This window comes from Schistocerca nitens, chromosome 3 (genome assembly GCF_023898315.1).
Source record: "Schistocerca nitens isolate TAMUIC-IGC-003100 chromosome 3, iqSchNite1.1, whole genome shotgun sequence".
Taxonomy (NCBI): domain Eukaryota; kingdom Metazoa; phylum Arthropoda; class Insecta; order Orthoptera; family Acrididae; genus Schistocerca; species Schistocerca nitens.
Genome location: NC_064616.1, coordinates 150,016,837 through 150,037,959, shown reverse-complemented (window position 1 = coordinate 150,037,959; position 21,123 = coordinate 150,016,837). Strand labels below are relative to the sequence as shown.

Sequence of the window (21,123 nt, the reverse complement as noted above, 5' to 3'; positions counted from 1 at the left end):
AGGGTAATACGGAACGCCGTGCTGGATCCCAACGGCCTCGTATCTCTAGCAGTCGAGTTGACAGGCATCTTATCCGCATGGCTGTAACGGATCGTGCAGCCACGTCTCGACACCTGGGACAACAGATGGGGACGTTTGCAAGACAACAACCATCTGCACGAACAGTTCGACGACGTTTGCAGCAGCATGGACTATCAGCTCGGAGACCACCGGCTGCGGTTACCCTTGACGCTACATCACAGACAGGAGCGCCTGCGATGGTGTACTCAACGACGAACCTAGGTGCACGAATGGCAAAACGTCATTTTTTGGGATGAATCCAGGTTCTGTTTACAGCATCAGGATGGTCGCATCCGTGTTTGGCGACATCGCGGTGGACGCACATTGGAAGCGCGTATTCGTCATCGCCATACTGGCGTATCACCCGGCGTGGCCATTGGTTACACGTCTCGGTCACCTCTTGTTCGCACTGACGGCGCTTTGAACAGTGGACGTTACATTTCGGATGTGTTACATCCGTGGCTCTACCCTTCATTGGATCCGTGCAAAACCCTACATTTCAGCAGGATAATGCACGACCGCATGTTGCAGGTCCTGTACGGGCCTTTCTGGATACAGAAAATGTTCGACTGCTGCCCTGGCCAGCACATTCTCCAGATCTCTCACCAACTGAAAACGTCTGGTCAATGGTGGCCGAGCAACTGGCTCGTCACAATACGCTAGTCACTACTCTTGATGAACTGTGGTATCGTGTTGAAGCTGCATGGGCAGCTGAACCTGTACACGCCATCCAAGCTCTGTTTGACTCAATGCCCAGGTGTATCAAGGCCGTTATTACGGCCAGAGGTGGATGTTCTGGGTACTAATTTCTCAGGATCTATGCACCCAAATTGCGTGAAAATGTAATCACATGTAATTTCTAGTATAATATATTTCTCCAATGAATACCCGTTTATCATCTGCATTTCGTCTTGGAGTAGCAATTTTAATGGCCAGTAGTGTATTTCGCGTCCGATCTGTCGTACAGTTGTTATCTGCAAGATGGTTTCCCAATACAAAGTCGCGTTAACCAGGATGTAGTCCCATCATAAAAGAGTTTGCTGCAGCGCATGCGGGAAACTTTCACATCTAAAAACTTGGTTCCACGAAATGGGATAATAAGTAATGAGCAGTTGGCCTGGTGAACGCAGTGAGGTGCTGGCATATTTTTATCTGTGCAGAGGGACCGGCGCGCGGCCCTGAGCCCGTATTCTTAGCGCGGCACAAGGCCTTCACGTGCACCAGACGCGCGACGCCTGAGTCGACGGCCGGCCTTGCTGGCGCCCACGTCACGCGCCCGCTTGTCTCCGCCTCGTCCCGGCTCTCCACCTGGACCTTTAAATCTCCACCTGCTCTCCTGCTCCCACACGTGACCACTTGCCACGCACGCCCTCCATCTGCACACTCCTCCACACATACCCACTCGTCACGTCCTTTTATAGCGCCATTCGCATTGTCTCTCCGCCAGATTCGGAGAGCAAGCAAGGACGTGTCACAGAGGTCCTCGTGTAGTGTACATCTGCTTATTTACGATCGGAATGTCAGCAGCAGTGAGGAATCTTCGCAGGTACTGCATAGACGAGCATATTAATGGTCGCTCTGGAAGAAATTGAAATTTGTAGCGCCTTCAAAGAGCAACCGAAATATACAGGGTGTTACAAAAAGGTACGGCCAAACTTTGAGGAAACATTCCTCACACACAAATAAAGAAAAGATGCTATGTGGACATGTGTCCGGAAAAGCTTAATTTCCATGTTAGAGCTCATTTTAGTTTCGTTCTTCCACCCACGCTCAATGGGGCACGGGAGATTTCATGCGGGATACTCTACCTGTGCTGCTAGAACATGTGCCTTTCCAAGTACGACACAACATGTGGTTCATGCACGATGGAGCTCCTGTACATATAAGTCGAAGTGTTCGTACGCTTCTCAACAACAGATTCGGTGACCGATGGATTGGTAGAGGCGGACCAATTCCATGGTCTCCACGCTCTCCTGACCTCAACCCTCTTGACTTTCATTTATGGGGGCATTTGAAAGCTCTTGTCTACGCAACCCCGGTACCAAATGTAGAGACTCTTCGTGCTCGTATTGTGGAAGGCTGTGATACAATACGCCACTCCAGGGCTGCATCAGCGCATCAGGGATTCCATGTGACGCAGGGTGGATGCATGTATCCTCGCTAACGGAGGACATTTTGAACATTTCCTGTAACAAAGTGTTTGAAGTCACGCTGGTACGTTCTGTTGCTGTGTGTTTCCATTCCATGATTAAAGTGATTTGAAGAGAGGTAATAAAATGAGCTCTAACATGGAAAGTAAGCGTTTCCGGACACATGTCCACATAACATATTTTCTTTCTTTGTGTGTGAGGAATGTTTCCTGAAAGTTTGGCCGTACCTTTTTTTAACACCCTGTATACTCAGTGAACTAACGGACCTCAGATATAAGAGATTTTTGATCGCTATATTATTTACTTTAGGCAACCGCCTTGCCGCAGTGGATACACCGACTGCCGTCAGATCACCGAAGTTAAGCGCTGTTGGGCGTGCCCGGTACTTGGATTGGTGACCATCCGGGCCGCCATGCGCTGTTGCCATTTCTCGGGGTGCACTCAGCCTCCTGATGCCAACTCGACCGAATAGTAGCGGCTCCGGTCAAAGAAAACCATTCTAACGACTGGGAGAGCGGTGTGCTGACCACACGCCCGTCCTATAAGCATCCTCAGCTGAGGATGACACGGCAATCGGTTGGTCCCGATGGGCCACTTGTGGCCTGAAGACGGAATGATTATTTACTCTAGTATGCTATCAGTACACTCTTTTAGCTGTCTAAACGCCCACTGTGATTTACATTGTCCACTCAAGATTACGCTACAGAAAAGGAAGTTGTCATAATCGATAACTTGCTGCTGACTAGTTACTCTTTGATGTACATACGTCTTACATTGTTATCTCTACCGCACGTTGACCGACTTCAAGTTGCTTGTAAGTAACAAAAATCTACGTATCATGTTATTCGTGTCATTGATATCAGCCGTTTCCTCTATGACCGTCAAGTGTGGCACAGCCCTACAAGGCTGATGTCATTTTTAACCTGTTTCTAGTTCGTTATATGACATCGTTTCTTGTAAATACGTGACTGTAAATTTATTCTCCTTTTATGTATTTCCTGTTACTTTGTATTATATCTTTGTAAATGCTTGACAACGGCATGTAATACAAAATTGCACTAGCACAATAAAAATAGTTACAACCAAAAGCGGAAATGACGTCAGTTAAAGAATTTATAGTCTCTATCGACCAGCATTACCAAAAGTTAACTCACAAAGCAGACGGCAATGAAAAGTGTTGCACCATGAAGTACAAGTCCGATTTATTAAATAGTGTGGAGATATATCTCTTATAAAGGGTGTTAAATGACTAAAGTTTCATTTCATTTGGAATTCATGCCCATCGTTCACGTCAGTACGACTTTTGACCCTCACGGGCAAAAATACACTACTCGCCATTAAAATTGCTACACCAAGAAGAAATGCAGATGATAAACGGGTATTCATTGGACAAATATATTATACTAGAACTTACATGTGATTACTTTTTCACGCAATTTGGGTGCACAGATCCTGAGAAATCAGTACCCAGAACAACCACTTATGGGGCCTTGATACGCCTGGCCATTGAGTCAAACAGAGCTTGGACGGCGTGTACAGGTATAGCTGTCCATGCAGCTTCAACACGATACCACAGCTCATCAAGAGCAGTGACTGGCGTAATGTGACGAGCCAGTTGCTCGGCCACCATTGACCAGACGTTTTCAATTGGTGAGAGATCTGGAAAATGTGCTGGTCAGGGCAGCAGTCGAACATTTTCGGTATTCAGAAAGGCCCGTACAGGACCTGCAACATGCGGTCGTTCTTTATCTTTTCTCTTACATATTCGCGCCGGCCGGAGTGGCCGTGCGGTTCTAGGCGCTACAATCTGGAGCCGAGCGACCGCTACGGTCGCAGGTTCGAATCCTGCCTCGGGCATGGATGTGTGTGATGTCCTTAGGTTAGTTAGGTTTAAGTAGTTCAAAGCCTAGGGGACTGATGACCTCAGATGTTAAGTGCCATAGTACTCAGAGCCATTTGAACCATTTTGAACTTATTCGCGCTGAAGTCGGTCGTGAAGTTCTGTACGAAATTACCACCTCATCGTATGAGAAGGCGATCTGTGCGGTATCTGTGTAAACTTCCGCTGGGAAGATTATCTGTTAATACATTTCGTTTCATTTACATGATGAAATAATAATTTTGTATTCTCTAGAATTTTTTGAACTCGGAGATATTCTGTGCGGCTAGATTTCGACGGAGTTCATGTTCGCGGAATTCTAAGATAATATTCTGCAAACAACAAAGATAATCTTTCGAGCTTTTAGAAAACAAAAAAATTCCAGTAATTAGCCATTCTCTCTCCTAACTAATAAGGAGAAAATATCTGAATACTGTTGCGATATGTGTGCAGAAAAGCATTTTTTCTGGTTCCTCTATATTATGATATATAAAAGAAAAAGGATTTTGGCCATTGCAGGATTCAATGTGCAGGCATAGTGTAGCTGATGGAGAGATCATTACAGAGGAATCATCAGTTCAGCTGGCCTGGGGCAAATTAGCAGGCGTAGTCTTTTTTAAGGAGCCTTTTGAGCATTGAGCTGGATATAGGGAAACAAGGGGGGATCTAATACAGAACTGTTGGACCGAGGTATGAACTTAGATTCTACCAAATGCGAGTTGCGTTGTTCAACCAGGTCACTGCCACTCTCATTGTAGGCGCAGATGAGATCGTTTAATAAAAAGACAAGTTCTGACTCCGTATTCCGTAAGAACATTGCGTAATAAGGTTTCAGTGTCTATATAAAGTCTTGTAGTGAAGTAGCATAGTGTTAATCATATTTAAGTAATAACTGATACATGCGTAGTTAAGAATGGTATTATTCTAACTGAAGTCCTTCTTTAATATGCCTACGATTTTCGTGTTTATAATCATCAGGTATACCAGCAGCAATGTACTTACAAGTTACTACACTCCTGGAAATGGAAAAAAGAACACATTGACACCGGTGTGTCAGACCCACCATAGTTGCTCTGGACACTGCGAGAGGGCTGTACAAGCAATGATCACACGCACGGCACAGCGGACACACCAGGAACCGCGGTGTTGGCCGTCGAATGGCGCTAGCTGCGCAGCATTTGTGCACCGCCGCCGTCAGTGTCAGCCAGTTTGCCGTGGCATACGGAGCTCCATCGCAGTCTTTAACACTGGTAGCATGCCGCGACAGCGTGGACGTGAACCGTATGTGCAGTTGACGGACTTTGAGCGAGGGCGTATAGTGGGCATGCGGGAGGCCGGGTGGACGTACCGCCGAATTGCTCAACACGTGGGGCGTGAGGTCTCCACAGTACATCGATGTTGTCGCCAGTGGTCGGCGGAAGGTGCACGTGCCCGTCGACCTGGGACCGGACCGCAGCGACGCACGGATGCACGCCAAGACCGTAGGATCCTACGCAGTGCCGTAGGGGACCGCACCGCCACTTCCCAGCAAATTAGGGACACTGTTGCTCCTGGGGTATCGGCGAGGACCATTCGCAACCGTCTCCATGAAGCTGGGCTACGGTCCCGCACACCGTTAGGCCGTCTTCCGCTCACGCCCCAACATCGTGCAGCCCGCCTCCAGTGGTGTCGCGACAGGCGTGAATGGAGGGACGAATGGAGACGTGTCGTCTTCAGCGATGAGAGTCGCTTCTGCCTTGGTGCCAATGATGGTCGTATGCGTGTTTGGCGCCGTGCAGGTGAGCGCCACAATCAGGACTGCATACGACCGAGGCACACAGGGCCAACACCCGGCATCATGGTGTGGGGAGCGATCTCCTACACTGGCCGTACACCACTGGTGATCGTCGAGGGGACACTGAATAGTGCACGGTACATCCAAACCGTCATCGAACCCATCGTTTTACCATTCCTAGACCGGCAAGGGAACTTGCTGTTCCAACAGGACAATGCACGTCCGCATGTATCCCGTGCCACCCAACGTGCTCTAGAAGGTGTAAGTCAACTACCCTGGCCAGCAAGATCTCCGGATCTGTCCCCCATTGAGCATGTTTGGGACTGGATGAAGCGTCGTCTCACGCGGTCTGCACGTCCAGCACGAACGCTGGTCCAACTGAGGCGCCAGGTGGAAATGGCATGGCAAGCCGTTCCACAGGACTACATCCAGCATCTCCACGATCGTCTCCATGGGAGAATAGCAGCCTGCATTGCTGCGAAAGGTGGATATGCACTGTACTAGTGCCGACATTGTGCATGCTCTGTTGCCTGTGTCTATGTGCCTGTGGTTCTGTCAGTGTGATCATGTGATGTATCTGACCTCAGGAATGTGTCAATAAAGTTTCCCCTTCCTGGGACAATGAATTCACGGTGTTCTTATTTCAATTTCCAGGAGTGTATTATCAAAGGTAACTTCTTCCTTCACATTTTGTATATAGAAATACTAATTGTAGTTTCTCTTTTGTCAACAGCCCGGCCGCGTTGCGACGATGGTTCAGGAGAAAGAGGTGAGTCATGACATTGTTTTGTTTTGATAACGTTGAACATTAACATCTCTGTGACATTAAGCAGTACAAGCGGAACGCTGTTTGCTTATCACTTTTGAGATATCTAAAAAAGTGGTTCAACATGTAAATATTCCCTTCAACGTCAAATACGTAACTTTGTTGGGCTGTCAGTGCTCTGACACAACTTTGTATGAACTACATGCGTAAATGAAAACTCTCTGTATTCAGTCTTTCCTAACTTTCTCCTCATCAGTGTGAGACCATAAAAAAGATAATAAATCACCGTGGAGGTATTCTCCTGGCGGTAATGGTAGGCTAAAGAATGTTCTGGAATGTAAGTGTGGCATTTTATAAAAGCTAGGTCATCAGTCCCCTAGACTTAGAACTACTTAAACCTAACTAACCTAAGGACATCACGCACATCCATGCCCGAGGCAGGATTCGAACTTGCGACCGTAGCAGCAGCGCGGTTCCGGACTGAAGCGCCTAGAACCGCTCGGCCACAGCGGCCGGCCTTCAGTGACCAAGTGTTGCCTTTCTTCTCCATCTTCTAGATCGTCGTCCTGCTTTCTCGGATCGCTATACAACAATTCAAGCCAATCGTATTAACGAGTTTTATTACGAAAAGTAAATGACGATGCTTAACTTTGTGTTAAACAGTTGTGTCGCAAGCAAGGAGCGACAAACAAAATAATCAATGTTCTTTAGTACAACGAGCAACGGCCTTGCCGCAGTGGATACACCGGTTACTGTGAGATAATCGAAGGTAAGCGCTATCGGGCGTGGTCGGCACTTGGATGGGTGACCATCCTGGCTGCCATGCGCTGTTACCATTTTTCGGGGTGCACTCAGCCTCGTGATGCCAATTGAGGAGCTACTCGGCCGAACAGTAGCGGCTTCGGTCAAGAATACCCGCATAACGACCGCGAGAGCGGTGTGCTGACCCCTCGCCCCTCCTGTCCGCATCTGACGCTGAGGATGACACGGCGGTCGGATGGTCCCGGTAGGCCACTCGTGGCCTGACGACGGAATGTGTGTGTGTTTAGTATAACAGTTCTAATACAAGTGAAATAATGAGCTTTGACACTTCTATTCAGGTCGCCGGTCTCGAAGCTTCTCGTAGAACTGGGTCATGTCCAAATGTGTGTGAAATCTTATGGGACTTAACTGCTAAGGTCATCAGTCCCTAAGCTTACACACTACTTAACCTAAATTAGCCCAAGGACAGACACAGCCAGCCAGAGTGGTGGAGTGGTTCTAGGCGCTACAATCTGGAACCGCGCTACCGCTACAGTCTCAGGTTCGAATCCTGCCTCGGGCATGGATGTATGTGGTGTCCTTAGGTTTAAGTAGTTCTAAGGGACTGATCACCTCAGATGTTAAGTCCCACACTGCTCAGAACCATTTTTGACAAACACACAGACGCATGCCCGAGGGAGGACTGGAATCTCCGCTTGGACCAGCCGCACAGTCCAGGACTGCAGCGCTTTAAGCCGCTCGGCTAATCCCGCGCGGCGGGCCGTGGCCAGTCGGGCGCGGCGCTTATGTTCTCTTCGTATAGAGGCCGCTACCATCACGTTGTCGTCGTGAAGAGGGGTCAGTCAGCGTGCAAATGGCTGACTTCCTCTTCACAGCCGTCTCTGCTCTTTCGTTCCCGACTGGCGTGCCGGCGCTCGACTTTACGTCCTAACATTCTGCATCTCGATTGGCCCGCTAAATGGTCCGTTGTTAATTCCGTAGAAAATGCCGAGGACTATCCGCAATAGTGGGTGAAACGTAGAGTACCTGATCATCAACGAGTGTCAATTGACAGGCTTCAGTCGATATGGCATATTCGAAAGAACTCGGAGACTCCGTTCCTCTCCAAATCGATGCTAGATGCGATGTTAGGCGGTATTAGCATACTGTCTCCTAATGTTTGGCCCTAGTGCTTATATTGTCGAGTTAGTGGAACTGCGCCGGCCGGGGTGGCCGAGCGGTTCTAGGCGCTAGATTCTGGAACCGCGCGACCGCTACGGTCGCAGGTTGGAATCCTGCCTCGGGCATGGATGTGTGTGATGTCCTTAGGTTAGTTAGGTTTAAGTAGTTCTAAGTTTCTAGGTGACTGATGACCTCAGAAGTTAAGTCCCATAGTTCTCACAAGGGAACCTCCCCATCGCACCCCCCTCAGATTTAGTTATAAGTTGGCACAGTGGATAGGCCTTGAAAAACTGAACACAGATCAATCGAGAAAACAGGAAGAAGTTGTGTGGAACTATAAAAAAATAAGCAAAATATACAAAATGAGTAGTCCACGCGAAGATATGCAACATCATGGACATTCTGAGACTAGGAGCGCCGTGGTCCCGTGGTTAGCGTGAGCAGCTGCGAAACGAGAGGTCCTTGGTTCAAGTCTCCCCTCAAACGAAAAATTTTTCTTTATTTTTGCAAAGTTATGATCCATCCATACCTTCATTGACGTCTCTGTTCACTGTAATAAGTTTAGTGTCTGTGTTTTGCAGCCGCACCGCAAAACCGTGCGATTAGTAGACGAAAGGACGTGCCTCTCAAATGGGAACCGAAAACTTTTGATCGTAAGGTCATAGGTCAACCGATTCCTCCACAGGAAAACACGTCTGATATATTCTATACGACACTGGTGACGGCATGTGCGTCACATGACAGGAATATGTTGTCGACCCACCTAACTTGTACACTTGGCGAACGGGTAAAAAGATTCTTCTACGTTGCCCGATTAGGTTTTCTTGTGGATGTGATAATTACGCCCAAAAAAGTGATGAAAACATAAGAGTTTGTCACATAAACCGCAACAAATGAATCCAAAAGTCTCACACTCGCACACTTTTCCCTGTGCTCTGTCAAAACATATGTTTTTTACGTTTTCAAATTTTTCCGTGTGTAGACCGTCAAATCCTGCATATGTCCAAGCAAATCTGAACATGTCCTGGAATTTTGGAGAGCGAAGTTGATTATGTGTGAGTGCCTGAACTTTGATAATTGTCTGAAAATAAAGAATTAAACTTTTTGCTCGAAGGTAGACTTTTTTTTGTAATTATAGAAGGTGAGGGAGGGCGGGGAAGGCAGAGCGATCAGGGGTCGTAACCCGAGGCCTGGTCACAGTGTCCCCCTTGTCCGTCAAGGAATCAAGGAATCAGGGATGGGAAGGGGAAATCTTTTGTGGGAATTATTATTTATTTATTTATTTATTTTTATTTACTGTTTTTAATACATTCTTAATGTGGTTTCACTTTATACCACAACAAAAATAAATGTATCTAGCACCGCATCGTGCTCTGAGAAAAAGAAAACAATACCTCGGCACGTTCATATACCGAGGTAATGTATATGGGGAAAACGAAAAAAAAAGTGCTTCATACAGGTTGCAGAAGGGTGTGTCGCTACTCTCCTTACGCTTCATCATCCAGGTACGTCTTCACGTATATCATGTTATTCCACCAAGAATCGAACTTAGTCTTGTCGGCTCACTCAATGGGTGTCTTCTCCTACCTGTTGATGATCCAGCTGCGTGGAGGGTCGCGTAGGGCATTCCCTAAGTAATTAGAAAAATACTGTCTGTATTTTGGGTTCCGTACGATCTTGCAATGACGTTCTTGTAGGTAGTTCCAAAAGTCGAATACATCTTTAGGTCCATCGTGAAATAAGTAGTGTACCGCATACGCACGGATCCACGTTACAGCGTTGGTCTTGGCGCGCGGGAAATACTGTTGATCCGGAAATAGTAGAAACCGAGGTGTAATGTGTTCCGGAGTCACTCGTAGAAAATAAGACAAAATTTGTCGCACCAAGCGCCATACGTCTGCTGCCGCGCCACATGTGAGACGGTGTTCGTCCGTGTCTGGTATCCCGCAGTCTACGCAGAAAGGCGATTCCGCCATGTTTATCTTGTGGAGGCGTGATCGGGTGATCTGTTTACCATTGACTGTGATGTACCATGTGGAGCGGACGGCAGTGTCCAGTGGAACCGTCTGAATCGTCTTCCACACCACCTTCCAATTAACCTGAGGGCTTTTGGTCTCCACGATGTTTGGTGGGCGCCTCTGCTGTAGGACATGATATACATCCCGCGCCGACGCCTGTTTCGTCGGTGGTACTGCGATACGGACATAGCTGTGTTCAATGTAAAAGTTCCCGAAGTAGTAGAAGGGTGGGGGTATGTCTTGCGTCGTCAGTGGGGGCATAATGGAGGGTGGAGCTAAGGACTCCAACAGCAAACCTGTCAAACTTTCCGGGTGGTGGCGCCACAGCTTGATGTGTGAGCTGACATACAGGGCCACGGCTCTGTCGTGGACATGGACTAGACCAAGACCTCCCCTTTCTGGGGGAAGGGTCAGTGACTCATAACTGACTTTGAAGAGCATGCCTGTACTGACGTAGGCTCCGAATGCCGCTAATAGACGTCGAGCCATCAGTAACGGTATTGGAAGAACACGCGCTATGTGTGGAAGGCGCGAGGCGAGGTAAACATTGACGAAGTGTGTCCTTTGTAGAATGTCGAGGGTCCGCAGACGAAGGTTGAAGATCTGGACCCGAATTTGTTGTAATAATCGGCGGTAGTTAAGAGCCGCAGTGCGCCGTATGTCGTCGTGAAACTCTATTCCGAGACATTTGATAGTGCCACGAAGCTGTAGGGGTTCGACACACGCTGGGGTCAACCCGTCTCCTATGGCCATGGCGACCGATTTGGCGACGTTGAGACAGCTGCCGGAAGCCACACCGTACGTGGTAATCCATTCTAGTGCTCTGTTGACATCGTCGCGATTGCGGAACACGAGAACCAGGTCGTCTGCATATGCTGTACAGCGAAATGTGACGTCACGTAGGGTAAGACCGGTGAGGCGTTGACGGAGGCCACAGAGGAGCGGTTCCAGTACCAGAGCATATAGTAACGTCGACAAGGGGCAGCCTTGACGCACGGAGCGGAAGATCGGGAGGGACTGCGAGAGACGCCCGTTAACGAGCACTTTGGAAGTCGCCCCTCGGAGGAGGCGCATCACGACGTCTGTGAATTGCTGTGGGTACTGCATGTGCTGGAGAACGGACGTTAGGTACGCGTGATCCACTCGATCAAAAGCTTGGCTAAAATCTAGTGACGCCAGCGCTCCCGGGATGCGGCGTGCCCTGGCTAGGGCTATTAAGTCACGGTATCGACACAGTGCTGTGTGGATGTTGTTGATACCCCCTAGGGAAGTCTGATCTGGCGAGATGACGTAAGGTAGGGTCGGTCGTAGACGGTTTGCTAATAGTCTGGTGAATATCTTCATGTCGCAGTTGACGAGTGTTAGCGGGCGGTAATCTTGTATTCGAGCCCCACCTTTAGGTTTGTGAACCGGTATAATTATTCCTTCTACGAAGGTCGCTGGGAGCGGCACCGCGGGAGACATAAGCGCCCGACAGATGTCTGTTAACTTGGGAGCCAGTAAATACTGGAAAGTTCTATAAAACTCCACAGGGAGCCCGTCGGGGCCAGGAGACTTATTCGCTGCTCCTTTACCGATGGCGTCGATAACTTCGTCTTCCGTAATGTCGTTCAATAATTCAGTTTGTAAATCCTGTGGGACAATGTCGTAAACCAGTTGTGAGACTGCTGTCACCGTCGTCGGGTCGGAACATTGAGCAGAATAAAGTCGTGCGTAATGGTCGAAGAAGGCTGCAGCAATATCGCGTTGTGTGGTGTGATGACGGCCGTCAGTGGTGACGGCATGTATCAGCGCCCGTCTTCGCAGTGTACGTTCTCGGATGACGTGGTACATGGTGGGTCGTTCCGTTGCGAGTCTGTCTTGTGTTCGCGCTCGGACGATCGTCCCTTCGAGGTGTCGGCGCATATGGGCTACGATCTGTGCTTTCGCACGCTGAACTGTCAACTGTCGTTCCGGTGTGGGTGGCAAGGAGGCGCATTCGCGAAGGACGGTGAAATAAAAATCAAGGGTCTGCCGCTTCCAAGCAGCAGTCTCACGACCATACGTAATAAAGGTTCGCCGTAGGGCCGGCTTGGCGCAGGTTAACCACCAACTAATCGACGTAGGATACGTTGGAAGGCGGCGGACGCACAAACTCCACGTGTCTTCGATGGCGCGTCGACAATCCGGAGAAGCGAGATGAGCAAGGTTTAATTTCCAGGGATGTCGGCTGCGCCACACCCGTTGGCGACGAAGGGTGACGGCACATATATAGGCCTCGTGATCAGAAAAGGCTACTGGCCACACCTCCGCGTCACTCACCGTTGCCGCGAGAGAACGGGAGACGTAAATCGTATCGATGCGACTAGACGAGTGACTCGTGAAATGGGTGTATCCCGGTCTATTGCCTCGGACATGTTCCCATGTATCTACCAGCTGGAGATCGCCGATGAGTGTCCCAAGTTCGGGGCACGGTGAATGGCGTGGCAGCTGATCTTTAGGTGCTTGGGTGCAATTGAAATCGCCCCCTAATGTCAAGTCATCGTGCCTGCCCTGAAAAAGCGGTGCTATTCCTTCTGCGAAGAAGAGCGATCGGTCACGACGGCGATTCGTTCCGGAAGGGGCGTACACATTGATAAACCGGACGCCGTGCACCGTTACGGCCATTCCTCTAGCGTCGGGGAGATATCGGACTTCGTCCGCCTCGAGGCCCTCTCTGAGGAGAATTGCGACTCCATTGTTAGTTGGCGAGGCGTGGGACACATGAGCCGTATAACCATACATACCCGGGAAATCGGCGACGAAGACTTCTTGGAGAAAGACAATGTCAACGTCTGCTGCATTGAGCATGTCTTGGAGCAGCGACAACTTCGTACGTGTCCGAATGGTGTTAATGTTGATGGTCGTTAAGCGATAGGTCTGTAGATCGTCTCCTGCGGTGGGGGCCGCCGTCAGTGTCGCCGTAAAAGGTGGGGCCTGTGATCTGCTGGTCGCGTCCGCGCCATCATCTGTTGCTACTCGGGAGGGGCCGAGGTGTGGGAGGAGAGAACTCTCTCCTCGTCCACCACAGGGGGCGTAGAATCGTCTTCAATGTCATCCGCCCAAGGTCCGTAAGTTAACGGTGGCTGCGGTAGAACACTTGTGGGCTGAGTGACTAAGGGTGAATCCGCAGTTGTTTCCGGTTGTGTACCAACGGCGGGCGCTGTGCTGGCCATCCGTTTGTCCGAGAGAGCGGAATCGGGTTTGTCAAAATCAGACATAGTGACAGGTGAGGGCGATCTCGTGTCATCCATTTTCCTCGTCGTTTCGTCGGCCGTCCGGTCGTCAACTGGAAAAGACGTCCGCTGGAGGCAATCGTCTGAGGGTGTGCGACGTCGTTTTTTATGTTTTCTCGGTGATCTTTGTTTGCGGACGTGGGTTTCTGTGTCCGAAAGAGTTTTTGGCTCCCGTATAGCATCCCCCTCAGGTATAAAGGCAGAGGTCGGTACAACCCTAGCGTCGAGTTCCATTCTCTCGTCCGAATCTTCATGTGGAGTCGATGGGCGGCGTTCTTCAACCTCTGCAGACACCATAATGGGGTTGGTCAATCCAGGACCGGCGACAGGTGCGCATTCTAACGCTTTCTGTCTTCCGGGGAGGTTGTCGTCTGTCATGACGGTCGATCGTGTCACCTCTGCGTAATTGAGGGGGAGGGCCGTGAGCGTAGGAGGTGGTGTCGTGTCATGCAATGGAAGTTGTGTAACCCGACGTTGAATACACGCCGAGCGCACATGAGCCTCCTGGCCGCAACCAGAACAAGTACGAGGTTGTACGTCGTACATTACTATTGCTCGACAGCCACCTATGACTCAGTAGGACGGCACATGTTTCTTTAATTCGATTTTCACTTGTCGGACGCCGTTGAGGACCTGGTACGTCTCGAAGGTGTTCCATTTTTCGGCCACGTGGCTAATTACCGTCCCATAAGGGCGGAAAGCTGAGGTAACGACGTCCGGTGGTACTTCGAAAGGGAGTTCGAAGACTCTTAGTGATGTGTCGGCAGCTGGGCCAACACCTTGTAGATAGAGGTGGCTTAAAGGGCACGCGAGACTAACGCAGACGAGCGTGAAGTACTGGAACAGGATACGTAATTAATGCTATGAAGAAAAGAACGGAGTTTCTCATATACTTATCTTTAATTTCTTCTTGTACATCTCTATGGTGAACACAAGTGAGACTCTAATTACAATCACTGTAAGGCTAATGGCGCCTTGCTAGTTCGTAGCCATTAACTTAGCTGAAGGCTATTCTGTCTCTCGGCTAATGAGAGAGAAAGGCTTCGTACGTCTAGTCGCTAGCTCTGTCGTCCGTACAACTGGGCTGAGTTCGAGTCAGTCTCTCGAGACCTGCCTTGTGGTGGCGCTAGGTTTGCGATCACACAGTGGCGACACGCGGGTCCGACATGTACTACAGGACCGCGGCCGATTTAAGCTACCACCTAGCACGTGTGGTGTCTGGCTGTGACACCACACTTAGTGTGCGTAATCCTAGTCCAGCATGGTCAACAGTAACCTCTCCGATGTGACCATCGGAGTGTTTGAACTTGAGAGTGTTCGCGCATCTGTTCACAACTGCGTGACATAACTCGTCATCGACCATCTTGACGTAAACGACGCTACTTGTGATGGATAGGTGGATACCGATGATGTGCTGTGTTGGTATTTGAACTTCGTCACGGATGAATCGTTCGACTTCAAAAGCACGTGGTCGTGCGTAGTCGGGCTGGAAGCTGATCTTGATGGTAGATTTTCTGTTCGAATGAGCCACGGCGACTCAGTGTTCACGGACGCGAGTATTAGCTGCGGCGAGGAAGTAAACAAACTACGCGCGCTCGCAACTCTGCGGACGGGACGTAAACAAGACGTCCTCGCCGCTCACCGGCCGAAAGCAGACTGATGACTTGAACCAAGGACCTCTAGTTCCGCAGCTGCTCACGCTAACCACGGGACCACGGCACTCCTGTGTTCTGTCGGTACTTGATGTTGCCTATCTTGCGCATGGACTACTCAGTTTGTATATTTTGCTTATTTTTTCATAGTTCCACACAACTTCTTCCTGTTTTCTCGATTGATCTGTGTTCAGTTTTTCAAGGTCTATCCACTGTGGCAACTTATAACTAAATCTGAGGGGGGTGCGATGGGGAGGTTCCCTTGTCAGAGCCATTTGAACCATTTTTTAGTGGAACTGCATAGCCTACAGTGGTGCGTCTTGTGGCTGCGCAGGGCGAGGTGTGGGGCTGCGCGTTCCTGGTGCGCGGCGAGGCGGCGCTGCCGTACCTGAAGGACCGCGAGTGCGAGCTGGGCGGCTACCGCACACTCGTCGCCAACTTCGAGCCGCGGCGCGCCGACCGGCCGGCGTTCCCCGTGCTGCTGTACGTCGCCACGCCCGACAACCGCCACTGGCTGGGCGACGCGCCGCTGCCCGACATGGCGCGACACATCGCCTCCTCCAGCGGCGCCTCGGGCCACAACGTCGAGTACGTGCTGCGGCTGGCACAGTTCGTGCGCACGTAAGTCTCCACCCTCTGCACATTTTGCTTGGATCCACCGGGCGTATCCGAACCGTGGGTGGAGGTCGAAGCATAATTTTAGTACAAGCGTTAACATTTTTACGTGTGCATTTCCAAGATTCTCAGGTAACTTTCGGGGAATAGAGTGCCGTAGTATCGCTAAAGTGGCGAGGAAATCTAGAAAATTACAAACTACTTTTCATTTTCTTTCCTACGTGGATGGGCTTCAGTTCAGGGCGATTGTGGAGAACATCGAAGCCAGGTAAAGGCGCCCTTTCACGGTCTGACGGTACAACAAATCCGACACGGTTCGAGAGTCCACAAGCAGAACAGGTAAACCGCAGGAAGTTTAGTAAGCCGAGACAGAATGGAAAAGAACCCCCGCCCCCAACAAGGAAAAAAATTAGAGAAAGACTTTCGGAGAGAAGGCCGAAATGACTAAAAAAACCAATATTCCCCTCATTTACTCGCTCGTACAGTGATATTCTGCGGACCTGAGTTCGTAATCACAGTTCTAAGTAAAATTTTGATAACAGTGAATGCGACTTTGATTTTGAATTGTGTAAATTTCTATGGTCTCAAAATTATGAGAGTTTGTTGTCATTGAGATACAGGGCGACAGTTATTGAACTATATGAAATAAAGTTGTAACTTCTGAGCGGTTTGCGTTAGGACGTTCAAACTGTACGGTGGGCCGCGAAGCATAATGGGAATTAGTATGCGCAGTGTTCAATATTTCAATATTTTAAACTCAGCTGCACAACAGCAACGGTTTCATGTAATAAAGTTGTAATCAGCCGACCAGTTGCAATGAATAAAGAAATTCTTTACCTAGGTTTCGACAAATATAAATTTGTCTTCTTCAGAAGGTAACAATTTTACATTAGTAAGGACTAATATACCATCGCCGTTTTTACAATTGTCGGCATAGATCCATGTGTCAAAAATAAAATATAGCCCTAGAATTAGGGTTTGTCACGTTAATATAAAATATCTCATGGATCTTGCAGATCTTGTGAGCTCTGCAGGATCCATGAGCTATTTTATATTAACGTGACAAACCCTAATTCTAGGGCTATATTTTATTTTTGACACATGGATCTATGCCGACAATTGTAAAAACGGCGATGGTATATTAGTCCTTACTAATGTAAAATTGTTACCTTCTGAAGAAGACAAATTTATATTTGTCGAAACCTCGGTAAAGAATTGCTTTATCCATTGCAACTGGTCGGCTGTTTATAATTTTATTATGCGCAGTGTTGTTTGGTCTAGCTACGAAGCCCACTTCCATTTGGATGTGTTCGTCAATAAGCAAAACTGGTTTATTTAGGGGACTGAGAATCCGCATTTCGCGATCGAGAAGTCTCTTCACCCTCAACGGGTGCCTGTGTGGTGTACAATGTCCAGTCACGGAATAATCGGTGCGATATTCCTTGACGGCACGGTGTCTACCGAACGGTACGTGAAGGTTTTGGAAGATAATTTCATTCCCATTATCCAAAGTGACCCCAATTTCGACAATATGTGGTTCATGCAAGACGAAGTCCGACCCAGCAGGAGAGTGATGTCCTGGAAGAACACTTGTGGGACCTCATTCTGGCTCTGGGGCACCCGGAGGCCACTGGCATGGGCCTCGATTGGCCGCCGTATTCTCCGGATTTGAACACAAGATGTACAGAAATAACTCCAATACCATTGCTGAATTGAAATCAGCCATTCAGGAGGTCATCGTTAGCTCTGATGTTCCGACTCTTCTGTGGGTCATGCAGATTTCGCTAATCGTCTGCGCCACATCATCGCCAATGACGAAAGGATTATCGAACATGTCATAACCTACACCCGGACATCTGTAGTGACGTTTACAGGTTGAATAAAATGTGTGTTCGCTGTAGTTTGTAACTAATTTACGTTTTTTTTTCATATAGTTCAATAATTGTCACCCTGTACATTCGAAATGGAAACGAAAATCTAGCATAACTGTAATATGAAACATCGGGATGAACATACGACACACCGAGCGAGGTGGCGCAGTGGCTAACACACTGGACTCGCATTCGGAAGGACGACGGTTCAATCCCGTGTCCAGACATCCCGATTTAGGTTTTCCGTGATTTCCCTAAAAATCGCCCCAGGCAAATACCGGAATGGTTCCTTTGAAAGGGCACCGCCGACTTCCTTCCCTAATCCGATGGGACCGATGACCTCGCTGTTTTGTCTCCTCCCTCAAACAACCGAACCGAACCGAAACATACGACACGTGTACATTTACACTACTGGCCATTAAAATTGCTACACCACGAAGATGACGTGCTACTGACGCGAAATTTAACCGACAGGAAGAAGATGCTGTGATGTGCAAATGATTAGCTTTTCAGAGCATTCACACTAGATTGGCGCCGATGGCGACACCTACAACGTGCTGACATGAGGAATGTTTCCAACCGATTTCTCATACACAAACAGCAGTTGACCGGCGTTGCCTGGTGAAACGTTGTTGTGATGCCTCGTGTAAGGGGGATTGTAGCCTATCGCTATTGCGGTTTATCGTATCGCGACATTGATGCTCGAATTGGTCGAGATCCAATGACTGTTAGCAGAATATGGAATCGGTGGGTTCAGGGGGGTAATACGGAACGCCGTGCTGGATCCCCACGGCCTCGTATCGCTAGCAGTCGAGATGACAGGCATCTTATCCGCATGGCGGTAACGGATCGTGCAGCCACGTTTCGATCCCTGAGTCATGAGATGGGGACGTTTGCAAGACAACAACCATCTGCACGAACAGTTCGAAGACGTTTGAAGCAGCGTGGACTATCAGCTCGGAGACCACCGGCTGCGGTTACCCTTGACGCTGCATCACAGACAGGAGCGCCTGCGATGGTGTACTCAACGACGAACCTGGGTGCACGAATGGCAAAACGTCATTTTTTCGGATGAATCCAGGTTCTGTTTACAGCATCACGATGGTCGCATCCGTGTTTGGCGACAGCGCGGTGAACGCACATTGGAAGCGTGTATTCGTCATCGCCATACTGGCGTATCACCCGGCGTGATGGTATGGGGTGCCTTCGGTTACACGTCTCGGTCACGTTTGAATTGTGGACGTTACCTTTCAGATGTTTTACAACCCGTGGATTTACCCTTCATTCGATCCCTGCGAAACCCTACATTTCAGCAGGATAATGCACGACCGCATGTTGCAGGTCCTGTACGGGCCTTTCTGGATACTGAAAATATTCGACTGCTGCCCTGGCCAGCACATTCTCCAGATCTGTCACCAACTGAAAACGTCTGGTCAATGGTGGCGGAGCAACTGGCTCGTCACAATAAGCCAGTCACTACTCTTGATGAACTGTGGTATCGTGTTGAATCTGCATGGGCAGCTGTACCTGTACACGCTATCCAAGCTCTGTCTGACTCAATGCCCAGGCGTATCAAGGCCGTTATTATGGCCAGAGGCAGTTGTTCTGGGTAATGATTTCTCAGGATGTATGGACCCAAACTGCGTGAAAATGTTATCACATGTCAGTTCTAGTATAATATATTTGTCGAATGAATACCCGTTTATCATCTGCATTTCTTCTTGGCGTAGCAATTTTAATGGCCAGTAGTGTAATAAAAATGATCCGTCTGTTCGTTAAAATTGTAATGTAATGGTGAGATGACTTTGACAGGATAGCGCCGGGCTCGGACGAGGAGCTGTTCGAGCTGGAGCGGCTGGTGGTGGCGGCGGTGCGGGAGAGCCGGCAGAGCGTGGAGGCGCTGATGGGCGCGCCGCCCAAGCCGCTGCACTGCTTCGACGACTACAGTGATAGCGACGGAGACGGCGACGGCGACGGCGACGGCCAAGCTGCCGGCGCGGGGGCGGGCCGCCACTTCACCGCCACCGTCCCCCCCAAGAAGCTGCGCTGCCTCAACATGTAGGCGGCCGCCGCTGCCGCCGCAATTACAAGACTGAATTTCTGTCGCGTCTCGTCGCTTCTCCGTTCGTCCGCTCGTCCGTTCCTCGTCTGCTGTCGTTTACGTCGCGTCGCTTATCTAGTCTGTGCTGCACAAGCGAGATATTTATTTATCGCAAAATTTTATTTGCGGATAATTAAAGCTATTTTTTATTTTCGGAAATGTTGTTCAGTTTTCCGCCTTCCTAACAAAACTTCTAACAAACCCTTTCGACCGAGCGCGGTGGCGCAGTGGTTAGACACTGGACTCGCATTCGGGAGGACGACGGTTCAATCCCGCGTCCGGCCATCCTGATTTAGGTTTTCCGTGATTTCCCTAAATCACTGCAGGCAAATGCCGGGATGGTTCCTCTGAAAGGGCACGGCCGACTTCCTTCCCCATCCTTCCCTAATCCGATGAGACCGATGACCACGCTGTCTGGTCTCCTTCCTCAAAAACAACCAACCAACAAACCCTTTCGAAATTAAAGAATTGTCTCCTGTACCCAGTTTGTACTTTCCCACAGGTATCTCTCTTTGGCTGAGGCTAGAAGAAACGAGAAACTTCGTTAAGGGGGGGGGGGGGTGTAGGACGTCAAACGGGCCGACTTGGAGCAGGAGAGGCACCACATGACATTTCATTTTCTACCCTCTACACTTTTACAAATAAATTCATAAAACTTTGTCAGCATGACCAGGAAGGATTCAGGATTCACACTCATAGCAGTGGAAGTGCAAAAACATAACAAAATATTTTTTTTTACACGTGAAATGTCATTATTCTTTCACTTACTATTGGCTGCATTTGTTGCTATAGGTACATTTTTCTTCACAAGTAAGAGAGATTCTTTGATGAATTTTGCACAGCATACAAACCATACTTACAGATGTATGAAACTCTAGAATTTTCCAAATCTATTAAAAACTGTGGTAAAAATTGAGATAATTAACTACAAAATTTGATTTTCCTTCTAAACATAAAGTTTAAAACGTAACAGCTCATTCATTTTTTCATAAATTAAATAGGTTCTAGAGTTTCAGACACCTGTAAATATGGTTTGTATGCTGTGCAAAATTCATCGAAC

The 21,123-nt window shown here is 48.9% G+C and overlaps 1 protein-coding gene across 1 annotated transcript in view; it reads left to right on the top strand.

The window, feature by feature from the left end:
* Positions 1–20,222, top strand: part of LOC126249533 (putative glutathione-specific gamma-glutamylcyclotransferase 2) — a 35,135-nt gene extending 14,913 nt beyond the window's left edge. Inside the window, exons 2-4 of the mRNA XM_049951195.1 lie at positions 6,597–6,632; positions 15,811–16,097; positions 19,775–20,222. Of these exons, the coding sequence (XP_049807152.1) occupies positions 6,597–6,632; positions 15,811–16,097; positions 19,775–20,024 (573 nt within the window). The 3' untranslated portion in view covers positions 20,025–20,222. The remainder of the gene's footprint in view (positions 1–6,596; positions 6,633–15,810; positions 16,098–19,774) is intronic.
* The last annotated feature ends 901 nt before the right edge of the window (positions 20,223–21,123 follow it).